At 42.5% G+C, this 24,648-nt stretch overlaps 1 protein-coding gene across 9 annotated transcripts in view; it reads right to left on the bottom strand.

Annotated features, from left to right (window-relative positions):
* TNIK (TRAF2 and NCK interacting kinase) overlaps nt 1-24,648 on the bottom strand; it is a 302,646-nt gene that overhangs the window by 90,857 nt on the left and 187,141 nt on the right. For all 9 annotated transcript variants that reach the window (XM_075132116.1, XM_075132115.1, XM_075132113.1 and 6 more), the window contains exons 5-9: nt 22,351-22,461; nt 18,416-18,506; nt 16,781-16,911; nt 8,545-8,599; nt 7,473-7,551 (exon numbers count right to left, since the gene is read on the bottom strand). In XM_075132116.1, the coding sequence (XP_074988217.1) occupies nt 7,473-7,551; nt 8,545-8,599; nt 16,781-16,911; nt 18,416-18,506; nt 22,351-22,461 (467 nt within the window). The remainder of the gene's footprint in view (nt 1-7,472; nt 7,552-8,544; nt 8,600-16,780; nt 16,912-18,415; nt 18,507-22,350; nt 22,462-24,648) is intronic.

Below are 24,648 nucleotides of genomic sequence, written 5' to 3'. Positions count from 1 at the left end.
CCCCTTGCCTTGCTACAAAGAGTTAAACTAAACTCCAGCCAAAGTAAATCTGAGAAAACAAATTTCTCTTGGCCTCGGATTTTGCATATCAAAAGTTCTGCCTGGAACTAATTTCAGCACATTATAAACCCAAGAGAATAAGGATTTACAAGAAGGAGATGCTGACAGACCGCTATGGTGCATGTTGCTTTAGTAAACTGGAACATTTGTGTAAATTAATGTCAGAAGCCAACTGATATTACAGAATTGCATTGAGGGGTAAAACAATAAGCTTTCAGGGATTTTATTTTCAAACTGTCAGACTAAAAGGTGATTTATCTTTTAAGTACTAATCCATACAAATTGGGATGTGAAAATAAACACTACTGGCTCCAATAAAATCCCCCATCCAGATTTATTAATGAGCAAATCTCTCCTATCTACCTTCCCTCTAAAGAACAGTTTCTTGGTGGATTCCAGAAGGAGAAAGTTGGGTGAAGCTTTATTCAGCCCAGTTCTTTGTACAAGTTAAAGTGGAGACTGAGGCTCTGAGCCTGTATTTTGATCCATGTGGGCAGACCCCTTCATGTATGTGGAGCCACAGCAGCACTGAGGATCTAATTGCAGGATCAGGGTCTGGATCATTACAGAGAAATGAAGCCAAAGACTGTACTATCTGGTATGCTGGACAACCAAAGCAACTGAAAACATCTCGTTTAAGTGAGATTCTATTTTATAGAATCTGTTTGCTTAAAACAAACCTTGCAAAAGTAATTTGCTGACCCCTGCTGAAGTGAACTACCCCAAGAATCAGTGTTTAATTACATATTTAAAGTGTTTATTTGACAGTTATTGTACATAAATACCAACTGGTTATGAACTGACTCTTCCTTGGGTTTAACGGGGATATAAAATGCCTACATGTAAATGATCATGAATCCCAGCTGCCAGTAATTTGATTTTGTGTTGCAGTACATTCCATTAGATTAGTACCTCCTGTTTACCCAGTCTGCTTATATGCAGTACTAATATTTTAATATACACATGAAAGTTAGTTAGGTATTGACACTACAGATCACAAAAATGTCAAACTAAGTCAGATTATATTATAAGCACAGATATTAGTGAGACATTCAATGTTTTACTGGAAAGCAAATACACACTTTGCACTGCCGGTCTGACAGGTAGTCTTACAACAGCACTTAAAAAGTGGCCTCTCTTTGCATGTGTGCATGAGATCATCTGTGCATGTACTTTTCAAACATCTGCATGTGCATGTAGTGAAATTTATAAAACCTACTTGTATACTTTTCTAACAAGCTCTGGCTTCTACTTTAAGGGGAAACACTGCAGAACTTGGCATTCTCATATGGCTTTAATCCTAATAAGGCAAAACTTTGCTATTGCAAAAGTTTTTCACTTTGAGTTTTTGGATTTTTTTGAATATGAAATTCAAAGTGAAATTCAGGGAGTTGGAACCTTCTTGAATCAAAGGGGAAAGAAGGACCGCCCAAATCCCTATGAAACAGACCTGCAGCAACACACAGCTCTATCTGTAGCCCTGCATTCTGTCACAATGCAAGTCCTGGTTAGCATACAAAACAAAACCCAGCTTTCTGAAAAATGACCTATAAAGCTCTGACAAGGATGGGGCTAATGGAATGTCCACCTTCATCCGGAAACTGCTAAGAGTCCTGCGGGTAACATGTTGAACAAATCCTCCTGGTACTCAGCAAGTGTAACGTGAGAATAACCAAGCATTTCTTTAACAATGTTATGGTTCAACACCTAAACCATGCAACTTTTCAGGGCCAGATTATCTGCTGGGGTAACTCCATGGAAGTCAATGAATTTACACCACCGAGAACATGGCCTTCCGTTTTGCATGTTTCCAACAGGAAGCCTGGTAAAACACATCAGTTGCACATGAGTTTCACTTTGAGATCATGGAAACTTTCAACCCCAAAACTGAGGGTGAAACTCTGGGTATGTGAACCTGTGTGTATCAAATCCAAAGACCTTGTTTGTACCAAGTTAGCAGAGGCAACGCAGACAAATGTTGCATAACTCTAATTATTAACCTGTTTTACGGATGAGAAAGATGAGGTGGAGAGGGTCAATGACTTGGCCAGGAACACAGAGATTTGTTTACTAAATAATAAGAACAGTCAATGCTTACACAGCACTAGAACTCACATCTGCCTGACTGCCAAGCCTGTGCTAAGACCATGCCTTTACAGTTTTTTTCCTTCTTTGTCCATTCTCAATTATATTCCCCCTCCCCACTCAAGCAACTGGCATGTGATATGTTGTGATGACAGAAGTAGACACAGCTGTGATTGTCTGGCACACAGGTTTTCCAGCTTCTAACTGTTAACTAACCCACCCACAGTCAGACCTACCCTCCACCTCATTCTTTTGCTCTCTGTGGAGGAAGGGATGTGAATAGGGGAGAGTCGTACAGGATTACTGTAGACAAGAAGGAAAGGCTGAGTAGTCTGTTCTTATGAGCACACAGGGACACCCCTAGTGCCTCTATGATCCTAAGAAATGCAAATGATAGGGGGGAGATGCATAACTAATCACATTATGAATGATGTATGAAATAACCCTGTTATACAGCACTTCACACTTTAATAGCGCCTTTCACCCACAGCACTCGTAGCATTTCACCCATGTTCATGAGACTTGCTCCAGGTCACATTGTGAGCCAATGCCAGAGCCAGAAAAGAACACTCAGGAGTCTGGATTCCCAGCCCCTTCTTCTAACCTCCGTCTGGACGGAGAACAGGGACAGCACTTCCTGAAGACAGCTGCATGCAACTGGGTTGTTACACACACTCCCTCAAGTGATTCCAGAAAAGAAAGTCAAGCCCAAATGTCTGACACCCCAGAGTGCTCACGGCATACAGGGCATAGGCCTGCCAAGAGCCAATGGAGCTCTGTGCAAATTAAAATGGCCCAGGGAAGCCAGAATGTGGTTCACAAGGTGGGGCAAGGCAAAACTATCAGCTACGGTCACTGAGAACCCCTGAGTGCCAGGGCTGCTCAGAGCTAGTGCCTTCCTGACCGTAGCCTCTTCAGAAGAGGAGGATGTGGCCAGCCACATGACAGCTGGCCAGCCACATGACAGCTGCATGTCTTTAAAGGGGTACTGTTCTTCTCAGCAGCTCCAGGAGCCACAATGCCTCCCAGAGACCCACATAGCATAGGGCAGAGCTCTGCTTTAATGGGACAATCAGGCTCTTAAAGCGTGTGTTAAAGAGAAAAGCCTGGGTTTCACTCTTTGTTCTATCTCCAATTCACTGTGATACCTCGGGGCAAGTCACATCACCTCACTGCCTCAGCTCCCCCGTGGGCATGCACACACGTAATAGTACTTCCTTAGCTTAGGGGTGTGTGCAGATGAAAAGCGTTGTCACAGAGGAAAGACCACGCTTAGCATAAACAAGGAGAGATGTGCTGGGTCCAAGTGTTTACGAAAACAGCCCCAAAATTCAAGCTTCATTTGCTTAAGAACTTCAGGGGCAGAAAGTAAATCATCATATCATGCTGATTTGAACCAGAAGAAGAAGAAGATTACAAGGAGCCAGCCTTTAACTTCAAAGAGAAGCAGGGCTATTTTCAAAGCAGGTGCAGGAGTTCATCAAGAAACCAGGCAAACTGTGTTTCTACAGGGGTTTTTCTATTTGCAACAGCAGGCAAGATCCCAAATCCTTTCTACTTATCAGTGGATTTCACTGATTTAACTTCTTCACCTTCAACCATCAAGGGTTTTGCAGCCAGTTAGCCATTTTCTTCCTATGGAAAAATCCATCTTCATCTCAGTGCTTTAATGTGGTTAGGTCAATATTACTGCATGTGGAGAGGTTGACGGTCCTAAGCCCATTTAAGACTACTTGTCCTGGGAGTGGAAAGCACAAAACACAGAGAAGAGCTGCTGATCTTTGATACCCAGCAAGCTGGATTTTTAAATTTTGCTCTTCTCCTGTGATTTTAGTACTTGTGAAAGATGCTTGATTGCATTCTGGGGATGTGCAAAACTTGCACCGCAGAGGTCTGAGCAAGCATTTTGGGGAAGTTCAATTCTTTTGGGTTTTGCATACACAGCTTCTTGTCCTGCTTCGATTAGACCCAAAACCTCAGGCTAAAACTCAGTCAAAAGCATTGACTTGCACCTGGCTTCATGTTGAAGACATTTAAAACAATGTCAGATTACTTGGTCTAAAATCATGAACTAACCCATGTTTGGCACATAGTTGAGTCCAGAAGTGTGAGCCTGTTGGTATTTCATCTGAGTTTCAAATTCATAATGAAACCTAGCAAGATTTACATAGCTTTGCTGAGAATAACAGAGCTGTAAGAAATGGAGAGTAAAGGCTTCTATTTATCCACAGAATGGAACCAGCCCCAATAAGCATGCTTCAACTGTAACTCGGAGAGGGGAGTGTAAACAAAATTCAATGTCCATTCAACCCTTGCCTTTGCTGCAGACTGTCAGGAAGGATAGACACATCTATCAGGCACTAGACAGAGACCACCATTTCATTTCAGAAAGGTCACCCAGTGGCCATAAGATGATAACGAGTTTGGCAACCACAGACCTCAGCTGGACTTGAACAGATCTAGAAGTGAAAGGTTCTGTAATTGATTACAAATCCTTCAAGCCATCCCATCCCCTTAGAAGTTTTTAATTCTTGCTCTCTTCTCTCCAAAAAGAGAGGCTGCAGGGGTTAATGAAATGAGGGAAAGAACATGACAGCAAAGTGACATGGTGGTGTCACAAAAGCCGTTTTCCATCCAAGTAGAAATGGACCCAAAATTCAGATGTGAATTTCAAACACCCCAAAAATCAATGGGATTAGGATTCAGGAGGGCCAGTGCAGCTCATCCAAAAAAAAAAATGGGAGAGAGGTGCAATATATGGGTGTGAGTTTAAATGCCCCAAAGTCTAGGGACATTTAGCTGAACAATTATTGTATCCCTTCAACTTTCTGAACATAAGAACAGGGAAAGTTGGGCTATACTAACAGTGAGCCAGTTAGCTGGAATATGAGGGAAGGGTTGTGTATCGCTGGAATATGAGGGAAGTAACTTGCCCAAGGTCACATGCAGTGTGTGGCAGACCCAGATATGGAATTGGCACCTGGCTTGTGCAAGACGGATTAAAATACTCCAGGGACATAGATTGCAATTTATCAGAACAAAACAAAACAAAACTCCTGCTCCTGTTCAATTTTACCTTAAAGTGTGTGTGTGTGTGGGGGGGGGGGGGTCAGTGATTTCTTTCTTCAGCTGCCTTCTTTCTCTCTGGAGGCTCAGACTGCCTTTGGCTATGTCCACACGATGAGCTGGGGCGGTAATTTCCCTGCTCACACACGCATACTCGTGGACGCTTGATGAGAGCTAGTGTCTGTATAAATAGTAACGTAGCTACAGTAGCACAGGCTGTGACCGTGGAGGCCCGGCTGAGCTGTGCCGAGTACAAACCTGCCTCTAACTGGTGGGCATGTACTTGCCATGGCTCAGCCGTGCCTCTGCTGTTACCGCGGTGACACTGCTATTTATGCTGGTGCTAGCTCTTGCTGAGCTACCGTGAGTATTTGGACTAGAGCCGGGGAATCGCATCCCCCTGGCTTATAGCACAGGTGCAGCCTTTGATGAATAAATACAACACAACACAAACCCTCTCGCTTACATCCTGCAGTCTGCCTTGTGCAGTAACAGCTAACTCAAAAGGTACGTTGGCCGAGCAGTCAGAGGGGTGATTCCATAGAATATCAGGGTTGGAAGGGACCTCAGGAGGTCATCTAGTCCAACCCCCTGCTCGAAGCAGGGCCAATCCCCAATTTTTGACCCAAAGGGCCCCCTCAAGGATTGAACTCACAACCCTGGGTTTAGCAGGCCAATGCTCAAACCACTGAGCTATCCCTCCCCCCAGCATGTGTAGACGTACCTGAGGTAGATCTGATCTAGCTAGCGTGAGAACCAATAGCAGTGAAGGTGCAGCCCAGCAGACTGCTGTCTGGGCTAGCCAGCAGAGTATATTCCCAGGCTCTCTGGCAGACTTGTACTTGGATGGCTAGCCCATGCTGCAGCCGCTTCTCTGTTATTGCTTCCCATGCTAACTTGGTGAAAGGTACCTCTGTACGTCTACATGCGCTGCAATCGCAGTTCCAGTGGCAGCACCGACATACCCAACGTGTAAGTGGGAGACTGGTGGCTCAACAAAATACATGTCTGAACACCTGTCTGCTGCTGGATCGCTTCAGGTATCAAAAGGAAGTTGCACAAGAGCCTGCAGTTCACAGATCATCATATCATACAACCTCCATACCTCTCTCTGCAGACTTCTGAATAACCACTGTGGATACTGCTTCAGACTGGTAAGAAAACTCTCTCTTACACTGGCATTGCACTAAGATCCAGCCAGCTGATGATGAAGATGGCAAAATTAGTGCTGGGCCTGTGTGTGTTTTTAGAGGGTGTGGTGCTCTTTGGATGCTGGTTTCAAACTAAGATGTACCAAGGAATTCAGTGATCGCTCCGCACAACAGACATACCCTAGAAACACTGCCACTTGGACCTCACTTTTCTTCGAAACCTGCCTTTAACTGTGCACCCACGTACCTGGGCTCTCAGCACTAAGGAATGAGAGGCAAAAATTCTACCACCAAGACAGCACTTTTTCCCTCCAACTCTATACCCCTAGCACTAAGTTGGAGCACTCTCCCTCTGTATCACTAGCAGTCAGGGTGAGTGGCAGGACTCTCTCTCTCACACACACACACACACACACATATTATCCCCCCCCCCACCACTAAGTGGCAGGGCTCCCTATCTTTTCTGGCTAAACCACAACTGAACCTGGGATGAGAAAATTGTAGAAACCTATGTCCAGTACACTTTAAGGGTTCTTGCTTACATCAGCACAGTAACAGAACATCTGCTGGGCTTCAGGGATTCTTTTAATTTTGTTAAAGAGTGTTTTCTATTGGAGTGTCCTGGTTTTCTTCAAGATGCTGTTGCATTTTTTTTCTTCCAAAATTTTAAAATAAAACCCAAACTTAGTTCAAATCTCCACATTCCTGAGCCTTCAAGATAAACTATCCCTTTTTGGAATGAGTAAATGTTTCCACTTGAAAATGGAATCTCTTTGGAAAGAAATGGCAGCCAAGTGAAGTGTCATGTGGCTTCAGGCTGCATAAATCTCTTCAGAAAAGCCAACTCTTCACTGTGAAATGGCAACATTAGAGAGCTTCTCTCTCTGTGTCTCAAAGAGAAGTTGTCATGCCACCCACACAGTGCAGCCAGCTGGGACCAGAGCAATCTTTCCTTAGGGCCTGATCCTGTACCCACTGAAATTACACTGGTGACTTCACTAGAAACAGGATCAGACCCCTAAACCTGTAAAGTGTTTGTTTAGTGCTAACAATATAAACAAGTGATAACATTTTACAGCATTTGAACTTCAGTTTGAAGACCAGACTCACCACTTCTTTGATTTCAACCGTGGGGCTGGGTTCCGGGGGATGAGGAACAGAGCTCTCATGGGATGCATGTCACAAAGGGCTAAAAGGTACAACAAGAGACATTAGATAGGGCAGGAAGCAGAAGAGATACAGAGCATTTCATAGATAGAGCATATGTTAGGGGCAGGTGGAGAATCTAGAGATAGGATTTCTCTGAAGTAACAAGAACTCCAACATACCACTACACAGAGGGATTTGAATAAATACCCCTCCGGAGGCACCTTCCAGCCCAAGGAGTGGCATGATTCTAGAGATGGGCTGGAGCTGCAAAGCTTGGACCAAGATCTGAACTCCCCTAAGTTTTGGGGATGTCTGTACCCTGGAGTTTTGGTTTAGAGTTAGGGGCTAGCTATGAAGTTTGTATGCCTGCAGCTTTGTGTTTAACCACACTGACAGGCACTGATGCAGGTGACAGCTCACGTATGTGCTGCACTTCAAAGCCATACCATGTGGTTTACCACCAAAGCCATACCATCTCTGCCCTGGTTACTTTTAACAAACAAGATCCTAGCATAAAACTGATAGGAGTCTTAACAGGTATACGAGTTACCTAAATGCATCAGCTAAATCCTTTGCATTGTTATTGGTGCCACAAGAAAGGCCACTGAAATAATACTCAGCGCATTGACAATGTTTTTCATCCATACACCTCAGAGAGCTTTAAAAAGAAGGGTAATTATTTTTTAATCCCCATTTTAACTAGGAGAAATTGAAGCTCAAGATCACAAGTCAGTGAGACAGCGAGACAGAATCCAGGTCTCTTGACTCCCATTCCAGTGTTCTATCCACTGGATCACATGGACTTCTGATAGCATCTAGAAACCTTCCTGTTTCAGTTTGCAACAGTCACCCCCTCTTCTGGGCTCCCCAGCGCACCCTTTGTCAGTCTTGTTTAGATTTTTCATCTCCTGGAGGCGGCGACTGTTTGAATGTAGTTTGTTCTACAAAACAGCGTGCGTGGCTGGTGCTTAGCAAATAAGAGCGAGTTACAATTTAGTCATAATAACTCAACCAAGGCAGCGCATCTACTTACGAGGAGCACCTTCTGCCATCTCGATGGCTGTTATCCCCAAAGACCATAAGTCACTCTGAAAAACAAAATACAGAGAAATGTCTAGGGCAGAAGAACCTTGTAACAACCGAGAGTCCTCTGAGGGAGGAGTGTCAGTACTGTACTCCACAGAAAGGGTTTCTGGGCTATTTTATTACTAAGAGTCTGATCTGTATTCTCTCTCTCTAAGTCCTTGAACTCCCGGCTCAGAAGATTTTCTTTTATGTTTTTTTCATTGTCAGTGCTTTGGAGTAGGATTCCCAGTGGAGATGTGGTTTTAACTTTGTTTGAATGACTGAAAAACAATTGCCGTATGAGAACTCGGAAGCCCCAAGATCCAGTGTGATCATGTTTCAATAATAAAGCAATACATCTTTTTGAGAGTAAAAATACAGAAACTCAGACACATGATATTTCAGCCGCAGCAGCAGCACTGGGCAACTCTATGCTGAATTGTTTCACCCTGCTCCCTCTTCCAGTGCTGCCAGCTTCTGACTTGTGTGCACCTTAACCTGCAGCCCTAACAGATCAAGGCAGAGTAGGATGTGCAAGCACAGGATACCTCTGGACTCTCCAGATGGAGATACACTGACAGAGTAAATAAGAACTGAATATGATTCAGCCTGCTCTATGGATCTTTCCCTCTCCTGGGGGTGAAGCAGTTTCTCCACATGTGGAAACCGTTCCTCAGATATCACACCATTCATACCAACTTCTGTGGTATCTGCTGTACCTTCTCTCCTCTCCCTTTTTACTTCAACACATTTGAAACATTTTAATACTTGTGAAAGGAGTCAAAATGGCAGTCACATTGCCTGGGGTACTCTGTCGACAGAGGGACAAACCCTGATGTCCTTATTCAAGCCAAATTCTCACTGGAATTTTTGCCTGGGGATGGACTAAATCAGAACGGATGGCCAGTTCATGCCTTTTTTTATTTAAGGCATCTTCACTGGCGTAGCTGAACATCTTGTATGTATTCATGATGTAGTAACATACTACCGTTCTCTTGTTACAGATGAGGAAGCTGAGATAGAGAGAGGGGAAGTGACTTGCCCAAGGTCATATGCAGTGTGTGGCAGACCCAGATATGGAATTTGGACCGCTCGATGACTTGTTTACACTCAGAAGTTTTGCCTCTGACTATACCAGTACAGTAAAGCAGCAGAACCCTTCTGCTGCGGACACAATTATAGCAGGGTTTAAACCAGCATAGCTTATTCTGATTCAGGAATGGAAATAAGCTATAGCAGTATAAGGCACCTTTATGCTGGTAGAAATGAATCTAGGCCAGGTCTACAGTATAAACTTGAGCTGGCATAGCTGTGTCTGTCAGAGCTACCAACAAAGGGGGCTGGGGACTGGAATAAGTTCTACCAGCAATGGTGCTGGTATAAACTGTGTCTATACCATGAGGGAGTGCTTTAATAGGACATGATCCTGGTACAGCTATACCAGCAAAGCGCTCCTTGTGTAGTCCTGGACTTACACTAGGGCTTTATTGATATACCTATGTCAGGGGAAAAAAATTAGTTCACCCCCTAACAAACAAACATAGTTATAGCACTAAAATTTTTAAGCATAGATCAGCCCTTAGACTATCCCCCTCATCTAAACTGCCTTGCTTACCCTTTCCTGATGAAGGTGTGGGGGAAGGAAAACTTCCAGTTCCTCTGTTAGGGGAGGCAGGTTTTGCTCTACTTCCTCAGAGAAGCAGCATTGTGTCCAGCCCCAGATCTCAGGGGATCCACCAAATTCCAGGACTATGCATAGATGTCCCATAGGCACTGTGCTGCCAGGGCCAATGAATCATAGAATCATAGAATATCAGGGTTGGAAGGGACCTCAGGAGGTCATCTAGTCCAACCCCCTGCTCAAAGCAGGACCAATCCCCAATTAAATCATCCCAGCCAGGGCTTTGTCAAGCCTGACCTTAAAAACTTCTAAGGAAGGAGATTCTACCACCTCCCTAGGTAACGCATTCACCACGCTCCTAGTGAAAAAGTTTTTCCTAATATCCAACCTAAACCTCCCCCACTGCAACTTGAGACCATTACCCCTTGTCCTGTCATCTTCTACCACTGAGAATAGTCTAGAACCATCCTCTTTGGAACCACCTCTCAGGTAGTTGAAAGCAGCTATCAAATCCCCCCTCATTCTTCTCTTTTGCAGACTAAACAATCCCAGTTCCCTCAGCCTCTCCTCATAAGTCATGTGTTCCAGACCCCTAATCATTTTTATTGCCCTGCGCTGGACTCTCTCCAATTTTTCCACATCCTTCTTGTAGTGATGGGTCTTCTACTATCAGTCACCCCTTTACTCCACCAATGGAAGGGCACCAGAAAAGCTAATACAGCCCATGGTTTCTGCATGGTACTGGGGGAAGGGGTGATGTGGATCAGTGGTCACACAGGAGAGGTGAGAGGTATATGTAGAGGGGTCCCTTCATGCCCGCATCGAGAAAGTGGAATGATCCCTACTGGTGAGGGACTGGACTAAGATCCACCAAAGTATGACCTATAGAAATCTAAACAGTCATCAAGGATGCATTCGTGTTACAGCTGACCTGAGCTGGATTTGAACTGATGTTAAAAGGCTCCATGTTCTCCTATCAATCCTCTGAGCCCTCCCTATGGCAACTAATTTCACAACATGCACCACCATCCAATTCGTGGGCAACAGAACAAGGTGGAATGTCATGGTTATGCTTTTAATTCTTTCTAGCAAGACTTTAGTGTTAGGAGCTACTGGCTCAGTTGATACCCTTGCTCTGAGGGGCGTAAATAGCCCACAGTATCAATCAGCGTGCCCAACTGGTAGTGGCCAGCTCACTAGTTAAAATTAGATTATCTATAAATGGATTTGATGCAGTGCCCATGGACAGGCTGCTTAGGATTGCTTAAAAATATAAAGCGTCTTGAAATAATTCAGAAGAAAGAGGGGACTAAGCTATGGTTTGTTGATTAAACGGGAGACAGGAGAGCTACGTTTCTCCAGTGGGAGGAGAAACAAACAGATACGCTTCCTTGTACTCTGTTCCGAAACGTTCTGCAGCCCACATGGCAAATTCAGCAACCTTCTGCAGGCGAATTCAGCAACTGATTTCCCTAACACCTAGAGCAAATGGGGAGCTTCTTCTTGGAAAACTCACTTGATATAACTCTCCTATCCCTTCTCCTGGGATCACTGCATTTTCAAATGACAACATTTATATTCCAGGCTAGTCACCAGGAAGCATTTGTAAGTGGTGTTCAACTGCCTGTGCTAGAGAGCATCTAGAAGTCATTGATGTGCTGGATTTAAGCTTTTAGATCCATGAATGAATCTCAAAGACACTTCAGTTCTTGTATACTGGAGAAAATGCTTCAATTACCAGGACACAGGAAAGAATTAATGTATATGCATGAGAGAGAGAGAAAGTGATAAGTTTCCTTAGTGGCCATGCTACAACTTACTTTTGGCAGAAGTTAAGTAATTCATTACTCCAGACACTGTGTAGGTAGAGCTGTATAATGATTAATAACCGAGTACCGAATACATTAAAACAGAACACAGACTAATTTCAGTGCCTTCGTTTGAAGTATAGCCTCAGACACATCGCTGAGGTTGGTGGGCAGCCAGCTGGCACCATAAAGGGACTCAGCTAAAGCAAACCCGAGGAGCTCTCCTATAGATGATATACTCCACTGCAGAGCAGGGGAAAAGACCAATCTTTCAGGTACAGCCATCTACTCCAGCAGGGGTCCACTGGCAACAGCTTTGCCTTCTGGTGCCCTTCAGCATATACGGTTCTATACTGCAGTCCACTAAAATGATTTCTGGTCTTCATTGATATGAAGTCAGTTATCCCAACTGTCTTTGGGATCAGTGGTGGATTACTGCATGGGCCCATGGGGCCTGTGACCAGGGACCCCGGCCAATTTGGCACCTCTGAAAAAATCTCCCTCTGCCATGGCCTCAGGGCGGGAGGAGCTCTTGCTTCTTGACACAGCCATGAAGCCACGGCAGGGGCACAGAGATTCTCCAGTCTTGAGGCCGCAGTGCGAGGGAGGGCAGAAGGAATGGGGGGGGGGCGGGGGGAAAGAGGTAGAATGGGGTCGGGCTGTGGGCTGACTAGCTCAGTGGTTTGAGCATTGGCCTGCTAAACCCAGGGTTGTGAGTTCAATCCTTGAGGGGGCCATTTAGGGATCTGGGGCAAAAATTGGGGATTGGTCCTGCTTTGAGCAGGGGGTTGGACTAGATGACCTCCTGAGGTCCCTTCCAACCCTGATATTCTATGATTCTCTTGAATTTAGCGCAAGAGAATTTAAACTACTGATCTAACAAGAGTTAGAAGGAAGCCCAGGGTTAGAATGTAAGAGGTCCTGGCTCCTACTCGCGGGCTCCAACCACTAGACATGCTGAGATATTCTTAGAGCTTTGCCCAGCCTAGTTTCAGATTCACAGTTGACAGGTCACTGCCACCTCCCTTGGGAGACTATTCCGAAGTCTAATAATTTTCAGAGGCAAGACATTTCTCCTGCTGTTCAGCCTATATTTTCCCCTTATGGAATTTCATCCCAGTTGTCCTAACTGCAATTCCCTATACTTCCCTAAAAACTCCCTCTCCACTGTTGACATTTACACCTTTCAATCTCTTGTGGACCATCATGTCCTCCTTTGTTGTTGTTCACTCAAGCTATACAGTGCATATTGACGATCTCAGTCTTTCCACATGGGTCAATTCTTACAATCCCTTCATCATCATTACTGCTCTTATCTGAACTCCTTCCAATTTCTCAGTAGCCTCCTGGTATTCAGGTGCCCAAGATTATAAACAATATCCCAAGTGATTTTAACTAGATACAGAAACGGATACAGAAAGACCTCTGTGGGTCTGAAAGGGAAGGAAAAAAACAGCAGGAAACACACATTTTATACTGGATTTGGATTTTGTAAAGTTTTTTTAAAAATTGGAAAAGCTTTGCAGTCCACCTGGCAAGGAGAAAGCACACTAATACATTTGCAATAATCTCATTTTAGTAAAGGAAGCAATCTCTGTTTCCTTTGATTCTAAGCATATTGACAAGATTTCTGTCAACAAAAAAGAAGAAACCTCTAGGAAAAAAACAAACCTCAACAATGTGGGTTCTGTATTCACCTTTTGTGATGTGGTTTATTTTTATGAGGTATTTGTTGTATCCTGTACATTACACAGTCAAGTTCTCCTTGCCTAAGAAAACAGAGAGATCGGAAGCAGTTTTCTGTCTCCAAAGGGTTAAGTCTGTGGAGTTCCTTTTTTTTACCCACTAATTCCAGTCTTTTATATTTGTTATCTCAAGCGATTGGCTTTATACTGATTTGGGATCTGTAGGATCCAATTTGCAACCTTTTAAAAAATTGTCATTTGCATTTTTCTCTCCACTTCAAAGCTAGAGCATCAGCTGTAGTGAGGTGAACCTAAGACGGGAGCCAGACCCAGTGGCCACCAGACTACAAGCTCTGAAAACACCCCGCAGTTTGGAGTGTTGGCAGCAATCAGCCTTTTGTTTTATATCCACAAACAGCCAATGCCAGCTTCAGAGACAAAACCATCTAGTCTGCTAAGAATATTTGATCCTCGAGGACAACAGGAGAATTCTGATCCCAGTTCCTGCTCGCTGCATATCAAGTATCCTAGCTATTTTGGAAGGAGGAAAACACCAGGGATTTCTGAGGAAAGAAATGTTGGCTATAAAGATATAAAGCCAGGATTTTTAATAATATCAAGGCATTTCAAGTGCTCTTTCCAGTGACTGACTCCTTTTTAGGCTGTAAACCTCTCCATACTGTATTTAGAATATGCAACTTAACAATGAATCTATCTAGTGCTAGCAAGCAAGAGAGCAGAGAGCATCTCAAAAGGAAGAATCAGGCATACAGGTGAACCACAAACTTACTAGCCTAAGAGCATATATTCAGCGGATGGAAACCCACAGGGTATCTGAGCCAGAATGTCTTCTTGGGTGGGGATTTGCAAGGGAGGAGCTCTGCTTGCTGGAAAGAGCCCTGCCAGTGAAGCCAGGGGAAATGCCAATTCAGCAAATCCCCCCTGCAGTCTCTTTTTGGGCCACTCCTTTGAAGAGCTGGCCAAAGGGCAAACCTGATTCCCCCAGAGGGGAAATGCCTGGGGGAGGGTGGTGACAGCACCACCTGCCCTCTTGTGGAGTGAATATCCTCGGGGGGCACAGGGAAGTATAATTTACATTTCCCTGAGCCAACATCTATGAAACCAAATCCATGCCGTTCAGTGGTCACTCCCTGGAAAGCCAGTTCCTTAGTGTGAGATGTGTAAAGAGTGACCCAGCTGGGGCAAACTCACTACTTCTCCTTAGCATTAGTAAAAGGATGCTTCTTCTTGGCTTCTTCAGTTGAGCTATGGCCTATGAACCACGAAGATTTGAGTTTGTGTCCCAGGAACAGTATTGTGCAGACTGTATGTACATACACATAAAGGAAGACCAACTAGAGGATTGGGGTGTCCGCTAATTGGTTAAATCTGCTTAGGTATTTGTCAACCAGTTGGCAGACAGTATATGTACTAACTAAAGAAACATTACAACTGCCCATAAAGTTTTGTAATCTGAACTAAAATGCTTGCGGCAGAGATACACAATATAGTAGCTAGTGTGTGTTACACATAAAAAGAGTTCCCTAAATGATCTCTACTATAAAACAGACTCTCCAGCTCTCCAACAAATGCATGTTGTAGTGGTTAACCAAAGAGAATTAACTATTTGCACATGTGCATATCATTACCAATTTAAATAACCCTCAGGATGAAGTCTGAAGCTGGACAGCTGCTCTCGAGGAAACAATCTGTTAGGTTGATGACTGACATATTTTAATAGAAGAAATGTACAAGATTTTTGGGGACATGTTTGGGCTCTCCATCATACATATTTTATTTGCCCTGTGGGAAAAGTAATCGTCGATCAAGGCTGTGATGCTGGGTCACAATGGTGGAATGTTTGCATCGTCACATGGGAAAGTCGTATCACTAATATGTGGCTAGCCTTCTATAAGTCCTTGCCTCAGCGGGTTTAACAGCGCTTTCCAAACATGATTTCTCACATTGCCCTCATAGGATGTGGAATGGGCAAATGCACAGCAAGCTTTAAACTTATTTTTTCAAAATTGCTTATTCATTTTGGAAACCGAGCTTGAGCCACAAAGGGGCTGGTTTTCAAAGGGGATGAACATGTACTGGACTCTAGATGACCAGCACTTCTGAAAATCAGGTCCTGACCACCCCAAGCTAGATATTCAAAAATGAGACACCCAGAATTAGTGGACACTTTTGGAGACTTGGGCCTAAGTTAGTCCTACTTTAATTGTAGGCAAGTCGAGTACAGGAGTCCCAATTTGACCTTCCATCTATTTCTAGTTTGAACTGGGAGTCATGATCCCTGGCTTCTATTCCTGCTTCTGCCATTAACTTGAGGCATGATCTTGGGCAATGGCAACATTGCATCCCCATGACAATGTCATAGGCACTTACATGATGCTACATGATGTCATCAGGCCACAAATAAAATTGGAATGCCGAGCAGGACATAACACAGATCAGTGATAACTGGGACTGTCCCACAAATTTCTGAACATGCAACAACCATAAGACCTCTGTGTGAATGCCAGCCAGACATGCAGACTTGAAGTTATTATTTCAGCTTCTTCTTCTCTTGACAGGATAATATTTAAATATACTACGCTGAACAGCACAACACAACAGTTCAAAGGATGCCCGTAATACCTCATTCAGCATTGAGAAAGACCTTTTGCAGTAATCTTTAATGCTTGAACAGCACAACAAGGATTCACATTAATAACAGACTGACATCTTGGAATCTGACTGCTGTAATGCAGGAGAGAACTCTTCTGCACTTCATTGTGTACTTACAAATTTTAAAAGCTGTCAAATCCTTTGCCAAAATCCTGAATATTAATAATGTTTATGACTGGGACATAACATTTAAGATCAGATCAAGTGTCCTCTTCATATGTTTATGATCAGAATTGTAAATTCAAACAGTGACAATGGCGATTAAAAAAGTCTAACCTGCGATATAGTCTCTCTGAGTCTCTTTGCTCATTTTAATACCGTGACTAATTCAGACACCTTAATGAATATTTTTTAGACCTCATGAATATTACATTTGTAGCAACATGTAAATAAACATGAAGATGCTTGATTGGGTACCTTGAAGTCGTAAGTGGCATCAGGATTTTCATCACAGGCAATGACTTCAGGAGCCATCCAATAAGGAGTTCCAATGAAGGTATTTCTTCTACCCACTGTTCTGTCAAGCTGAGCGCTGACACCGAAATCCACTGTGTATGAAAAAAATACCATACGAGCATAAGTAAGGCAGAGAAAAAACTGAATGATATTTTTCAGCTGGAACATATGAAGATGGAAAATAATAAAGTCATGTTAAGTTCATACAGACTGACTATTTTCGGTCTTCAGAAAAAGTATGTATTGGGCCAAAGTCACCCCTGACTGAACTCCCCTGAGTTCAATGGAGTCCTAGCAGGGATGGGTTTGGCCATCTGATCTCTCTGTATTGTTGGGAAAAATGCACAGGCTCCTCATTACTAGAGTTTAGTAAGAAGAGATCATGACTCCACTTACTAATGGAGAAGAAGGTTGGGAACGGAAACAAACCAGAGCCTTTGTTCTGTCCTATTCCATGTGTGTCAAGGAAAGTCATACGTTTTTAAAAGCTCCATTTTCTGGAAACACTCTTCCTGGAAATGGCATAAATACAATAGGCATAAGGAGCTAAAGGACAAAGGATCATAGGGAAATGTTAAGTGTGGAGCTGTAAAATAAAGCAACAAGTGATATCTTTCTAATCCATGGTAAAATATTCTGGGCTGGATTCTCTGGTTCACCAAGTTCACTTTGTACCAAGTAACTTAAAATGACTAGAGAATTTCCCCCTGGAGAAGGAAGCTCCACCAGTGTAAAGCTGGATGAGCCAGCTGTACAGTGTCCTGAGCTGGAACCACCCTTCGTTGTATAAAGGGAGGGAAATGACATGACTGAATGAGACTTGCCACCCAATTCTCCACTTGTGTAAGATCCCTGAGGTACCTTAAGTTTAAGCTGCCCTTGTGCAGCTTTAACGTGCTGGTGCTGGACAGCTGAGCCTCAAGCTCTCTGTGAACTAATTGGATACTGTCTCCTATATTTTCCTCTTCACTGATGTGTTTTGGGGCATGGGAGGGTGGTGATGTTACCCGTGACACTGGAAATGGAGTGCAGAATAATTCCTCTGACCGAGGTTCTCTCAAGTTTATTGCTCACAGCACCAACAAGACCACCACAGTGCAATGATTAGGGTATAAGACTGTGATTTTGATTGTTCAGTGCACCAACATGCGATTGAGATGGAATCTTCTGTTTAAATCTCAAGGGCATCTAACAGGGTCAGGGTAGAAATATACATTAACAAATTTTCAACATGCAGAGATTGGGTCAATATGCAAAGATGATCATGAATGTGTAAAACCCCATACAGGTTCACAACTACCCAACTGACAGGGCCAAATGTGATGGTGGAACCGAGCAGATGTCAGTGCATGTGAATTTTTCTACATTTGGATGTCTGCTATCATCTGATGATAATTTAGTGCATGGTATTTAGCCAAATCCAAGTTCATTTGAATGAGTCCAGCACAAAACAATAAGCACAGAAGATACCTGATCTGTCCCCATTCCCAAAGAAGGCAAGTCAGTTACTTACTCTCTACCAGTTTCATTCCATCTTCCCAGCCAACCTCATCCCACACTTTCCTTACATTTGCCACAGTTCTATGCCATTCTTACCCAGTTTAACTTCTGCATTTTCTGTCAGCAATACATTCTGTCCCTTGATGTCTCGATGAATTACTTTATGCTGGTGTAGATGACTCAAACCCTAGAAAATTCAGTGGATAAGCAAGGTCAGTAGAAACCAAATTCAAAGAACATTATTTTATACCATTTCCCTCTTGCCACCAGCACACTAATTATCCACCAAAAATGGGAGATTTGTGTTGGAATTAAGTCACCTCAAAACACTTTGTCATGTGTACAAAATGTCCTACATTTCACATTGGGAAGGCATGAGTAGAAACACCCACTTAACTGTAATCATGGAAGTCAGTGCTTTATATGGTGAGTGAAAAGAACTGTAAATTCGATAAGGATTTAGGACTGAGCATTCAGTTACTTCAGAAACCAATATTAACCTGAATACCTCAGTATCTATAGTAATGTTTTTTCATGTGCTTTTTGCCTTAGGGAGCCATTTGAGTAGCTGAAACAGAAAATTTGGTCCTCTCTCTGTATTTCTATCAACCAGGAACTAAAATACCAGATCTCATGTTATATTGGCCCAATAAATAGTATTCATATGCATTAAAAACCTCGATTAAAAATACAAATACTAGAAGTTGCATATACCCCTAATAGAGACATAGCTCAAATTAAAAGTCTCTCTTGAAGGCTAGAGGTAAACTAGTTTCCCATTGTGCCTTTTTATTAGTTCATTAATTTCTTCATGCAACCTGCATTTTTATTTCATGTGTTTACCATTTCAGGGTTTACAAGTAATAGCCACCTATATTGCTAGTCTGGTACAATATGGATTACTTTAAAAACTAATTTCGTATTGGTTTTCATTTCATATTAAATATTCATTTTTTAAAAAGAAAATAATTTCCACTATCACTGCTGGCAGTTATTAGTCATTTTATGCTTGTTACTTTGGGACTACTACAGAGAACAATTTCTACAGAGATCTGGAAGCCTTCTTGCATTCCAGTTCTTAACTGAATTATTACAGTTTTAGACTCTAGCTGTTTGATCCTGCGTGCATCCAAGGAAATGGCAAAGCTTCCATTCAGCTATGTAGGCTCAAGCCCTAGGTGATATAAAATCACATCAAACCTTCAATCTTAAATAATATTTATGAGTTCCCATTGATTACAGTGACAAGATAAGCACCATTAATGATTCGCAATGTTATATCACATTTTCAGTATATGATCATATACTTCTACATGCCACCCCTTTACTATCAGTGATCGGAATGAATTAATTTGAAATGCATCTAAATGTCCTATGAATAATTTACTTCTATAGGCCTGGAATTATTTTAATCGCTCATTAACAAAAGAACTATAAGGACTACTATTAGCGGTATTCCCTAACAGAAGAATGACTGCCACCTTGGGCAAGCTAGAAAATTTGTCTAACAAGACACTATGTTGATTTTTCACTAGCCACATAGATGTATACTTGTATCTTTAAAAATATACCTGGAAGATTTTAAATACAAATATATTGTATATGGACCAAAGTTTCCTTTGCTGTATGGTGCATAAATATGTAACAAGCCAGCTTTTCTTTGTATTATATGTCTTGAATTGTGTTACAAAGCACAAAAGAGTAACAATGTTAAACACTTGAGAATGTCATCTTTCAATATTACCAATCTCTCAGACTCTTCTGTGGTTTGTAGAACTAGATCTGGGTTTTGAACCTTCCGCCCACCTCCACTCCATACTTTAAACCCACGGATTTATTTAAAGATGGGATGAAAAGCACTATCGCCACCATGGTGTTTTTTTCAAAACTAAAGGGAAACCTGTTTTCTGAATGAAGGATAGGAGGATCCTGAAAGAAGAAAGGGGATACTGTAAGCAGTTACTTAGATTGTACGCTCTTTGGGGCAGTGACAATCTCTTTGTTCTGTATTTGTACAGCATCTAGCACAGTGTCACTACTGCAATACAAAGAAAGAAAGAAAAATCTGGCACAGTTACCATTCCTTTCAGAAGTGCTTCTGATTGGGAGAGAGGAGAGACAAAGAACTAGAAGTGTCCCAATGGTTCCTTCTTGCCTTCTTAAGCGTATATACAACAAGGATGGAGAAAAATCCCTTTTCTGGCTCAGGTTCTTCCCCCCCTCCACAAACCCTTTGAGTCATAGGTCATGCAATGACTCTCCTCTCCTCTATAGAAAGAGCAGACCGCTTTCACAGGCTGGCTTTTCAAGGCAAGCTGGGCTCTGCCAGGCCCATGACCTTGCAGTTACCTCTCAGCCTTACCCCGATCTGTTTATGTAGGGACAATTAGTGATCCCAGCTGGGTGTAATGGAGACTGATGCCACCGGCAGAGGACTACTTAAACAGCACTGAGCTCAGTTGAGGGGAGAAGAGGAGACGGGACGTTTCCTCCTTCTTTCTGGGAAGAGCCTGGGGTAGGCCTCAGGGATTGAAAAGGAGGCAAGACTCTCCTATGAAGATAATCCCACAGGGAGCAGTGAAGGCTCCTGGAAGCTGGTGGGGGGGCTGAGTTAGGGCCTACAATGGGTGGAAGAGACCCACAGGGAACAGAGTAGGCTCCTGTGGGAGAGAGCCTTGAGACAGGGTTTGTAAGTGGAAGTAGAAGACTTCAGTACCCCAAGGGGACAGAAGAATTATTCAGATATTTGGACCTTTCAGTTACCCCAGAAGGGGTTTGAACTTTATGTGACTTGGTTGGAGGGCCGAGCCATGGAAGACCCAGTGAGAAGCAGACGACCCACAAGAGGTGCTGGAGCCAAGGTACAGGTGACATTATGCACCGATTCAAGGGGACATTCCAAAGGTGTGCCCCACTGCAACTACATAGCCAAACATAGCCAAATGTTGAGACTTGACACTTGATGGTGACTCCACATCATGACCCAGTGGTTAGGTTCTGACTCACTGGTAGGGCTATTTTGCAAAACAGGCTTACCAGTTCATAAATTTAAACTAAGCCTGTGTAACTGTGGTTTCCCGAGGCTGAAGGAAATGTCGCTACAGCAGCTGATTAGCTACAGTGCTTGTTATTTTGCTCATCAAATCGTGGGGGATGGTGCGGATGGTGGCATGTACTGTAAATAAACAAATGCTTAGTCACCACTGGACAGCAACGGGGACTTCATGAACATTTTATATCCTTCCATGTGCATGTTTGAGCACTCACTTCCTTCCTCATTTTTTGGGCACTCGTTCAGATGGTGGTTGTTTCTTGAAATCTATTCTGTACGGAGTTCCCACACTATGTAGACGATAGACTTAAAAACAAAACTTATTCTTTACATTCATAGATTTTTAAGGTCATCCTATTATGATCATGTAGACTGCCTACCTGAATGACATGGGCATCACTATGGAAGTGCATCATTTACAGAAGGCACACAAATGCACAGCTACGGAACACTGGCACTTGCCAGTGTAAGCCGTTCCAATCCAACCCTCATCTCAGGGGTAGAAAAGTTCCAACATCCTCACTCAAGCCAGTGACACCAGGCAAAGGGAAAAATAAAAATGTGCCATTTGAATCATTTGAATGTGTCTTTTTAAAACACAGATTCCTTCTGCAGACTGTATTAGGACTTCCCTTTCTGTTAATTGAAAATAGAATTCTGTCTTAAATAAATTTTTGTACTGATTTATTATTAAAGGGAATTACATTTTTGTTGAAGGAAAAACAGAGTTAAAAGTCAAGAAACTAACAGAGCTAGGATGCATTAACTGGCAGGTATTTATTATGCATCAGACAAGCACATGAATCATTCAGACCTACAGGCAACTAAGAAGCATTAGCTTATGCCAGCACATTGGCCACACAGCCTAAAGTGCCATCTCACAAGCTTTCCCTCTTTTCTAAGTGTAAAAAGCCAATCTTCAAACACTGCATTTGGTGAATGACATTTAGAACTACAGTAGCTCACTTTGGACACATACCCGTAAAATCTCCCTGCAGATGTACGCAATCCACTCCTCCTTCAAAGTGTTCCCTTTTGTGTTCTTGATCAGATCGGTGACAGAGCCAGCACCACAGAACTCCATCACCAGCTGGCAAAGGAAACAAAAGAACAATGATTGTAATTAAACTTGAAAGCATCCTCTGGGTTGCAATAACCAAATGTAGTACATTGCAGTTGGCAACGTATTTATGATGCAATTTCACTGCAACAGAAAGTGATCACTGAATAATTTTGAGTTGAGTTTATTTGTTTAAAAAGAATTTTTTGCATTGCTTGAGAAGCCTGTTTTCCTTCAAGAGGCATCAGAACAAGAAATTGGAGTAACTTTATTACTGAAAAACAATGGGAAAAAAGTTAGAAATCTTGATGTCACCAATCCCACTGCGACATATTCTATATTCTCACTACAGGGCCTAGTTCTATATCAATGCAAATATGATATATACAGGTGCCCCAGAATCAGTCTCTTGAAGATAAATCTTCCATAAATGTGTGCAGACATTATTAAACCAGGGAGAAGTTTTCTACCTATAATTCCATTTCTAATGATCTACTTAAGTTTTCACTCCTTTCTGCTGTGGGGCTGTTCTCTGCTTCCTTTCATATCAGAAAACATCTCTTAATGGGTAAAGTTTGTTAATCTGTGGAACAGTCTGCCAAGGGGAGTGGTTCACTAGAGTTGTTTCAAATCAGACTGGACGGATTTTATCCACTCTTCCACTGTTTAATTTGTTTTAACAGTAAATATAAAAATCCAAACAGAGGGCATGAACCTGAGGATCTTATTCAGGCCCAGGCCCAAAACTGATCAGTCATGAAATAAGAGAGACAAGACCAGCACAATGGGTCTGATCCTGCTATCCATGCACCCACCAAATTCCTACTGTTTTCCAGGGAAATTTTGTGCACATAAAGAATGCAGGACTGTACCCAATATGTATATATATACACACCACATAACATGAATGATCATAAAAGAAAATTTTCCAGTCTGTAGATTGGTTTGCACTTCTTAAATATATGATTTTAATTTTGCTAAAATAATTTGGTTTATTACTTCGGGCTTAGACAATATTTCATGTTTTCAAACCAATTGACATCACTTTACTAAAAACTGAAAGCTGAAAAGAGAAAGGGGGAAAAAAGACAATAAAAGGGTTAACTCCCCCCAACTGCTTGGATGATTCAGTTATAGGTACTATCCTATTGGCACAGTCATAAAACAAAGACCAAACACTGTTACAATCTTCAGTTCAGATAAGATACTTGAATAGAACATTGGGAACAATGCTGTACTAGCAGGAAGAAAGACCATTTTGACCTAGTACGTCCTTTCCATATCTAGTTTTGGTAACTTCTAGAATCATTTGTTTCTCAGGTCTGCTCCAGATGAAGGCTGATAAACTCTTTGCATGTTCCTAAGAAACAAAATTGGACTTAAGAAATGAACTTATGATTGGCTAAATCAGTCATGTGATCGCGCAGGTAATTAATGCAACCACAGAGATTAAAACTCTCTCCTCCTAAATGATAAGAACAAGGATCAAAACACCAAACAGTGTTACCTGGTCGACAGCTTCACAACCCAGAAAACAAAATAATCGATTACTAATTGCTCCCCATAAAATGGAATAATATAACTCTTGGCAAAAAAGAAGTTTTTCCCTTTCTCTTTTCCCTCGTAACTGACTGATACTGTACATGGGAATTGTAATATCTGCATGTGTATCTGGTGAAATAAGCACTTAGGATACTATAGTCATGAGGACTATAGAAAATATTTAGATAAGTCATTAGCTAAATATAATAAATTTGATATACACATACAGGACATAAAACTTAAGGGTTTCATTACATTGCATGCTGCTGTCACGGAGGCTGAAGATAGTTGATGTGTGTGTGAGAGAGAGACTCCTTATACCCCCATTCAGACCCCCAACTCCTAACACTACCGTGCCATCATCTCACACTCACGTCCCAGAACATCCCCCTCAACCACACCCCACCCCGCACGTTGATCCAGTGCCCTCCCAAATAAATCCATCTGCAAGTCCCTACCATGACTCCAAACCCACAATTTTGCATCTGGCTAACAGATTGGTGAGTTGTGGCAAGAAACTGAGGGCGAATTTCGAGTCCCAGGCAGGAAAAAAATGGTTGGGAATGACTGTACATTTGTCTTCTCCCTCAGGACTGACAGACGATGCACATTGTACCTATGTTTATATTGCTCATAACTAGAAAGCAATGGAAAATGAAGGGACCTTTACCCTAT

Source organism: Caretta caretta, chromosome 9, assembly GCF_965140235.1.
Source record: "Caretta caretta isolate rCarCar2 chromosome 9, rCarCar1.hap1, whole genome shotgun sequence".
Taxonomy (NCBI): domain Eukaryota; kingdom Metazoa; phylum Chordata; order Testudines; family Cheloniidae; genus Caretta; species Caretta caretta.
Note: the sequence above shows the minus strand (reverse complement) of the source record. Positions and strands in the feature narration are given on the sequence as shown.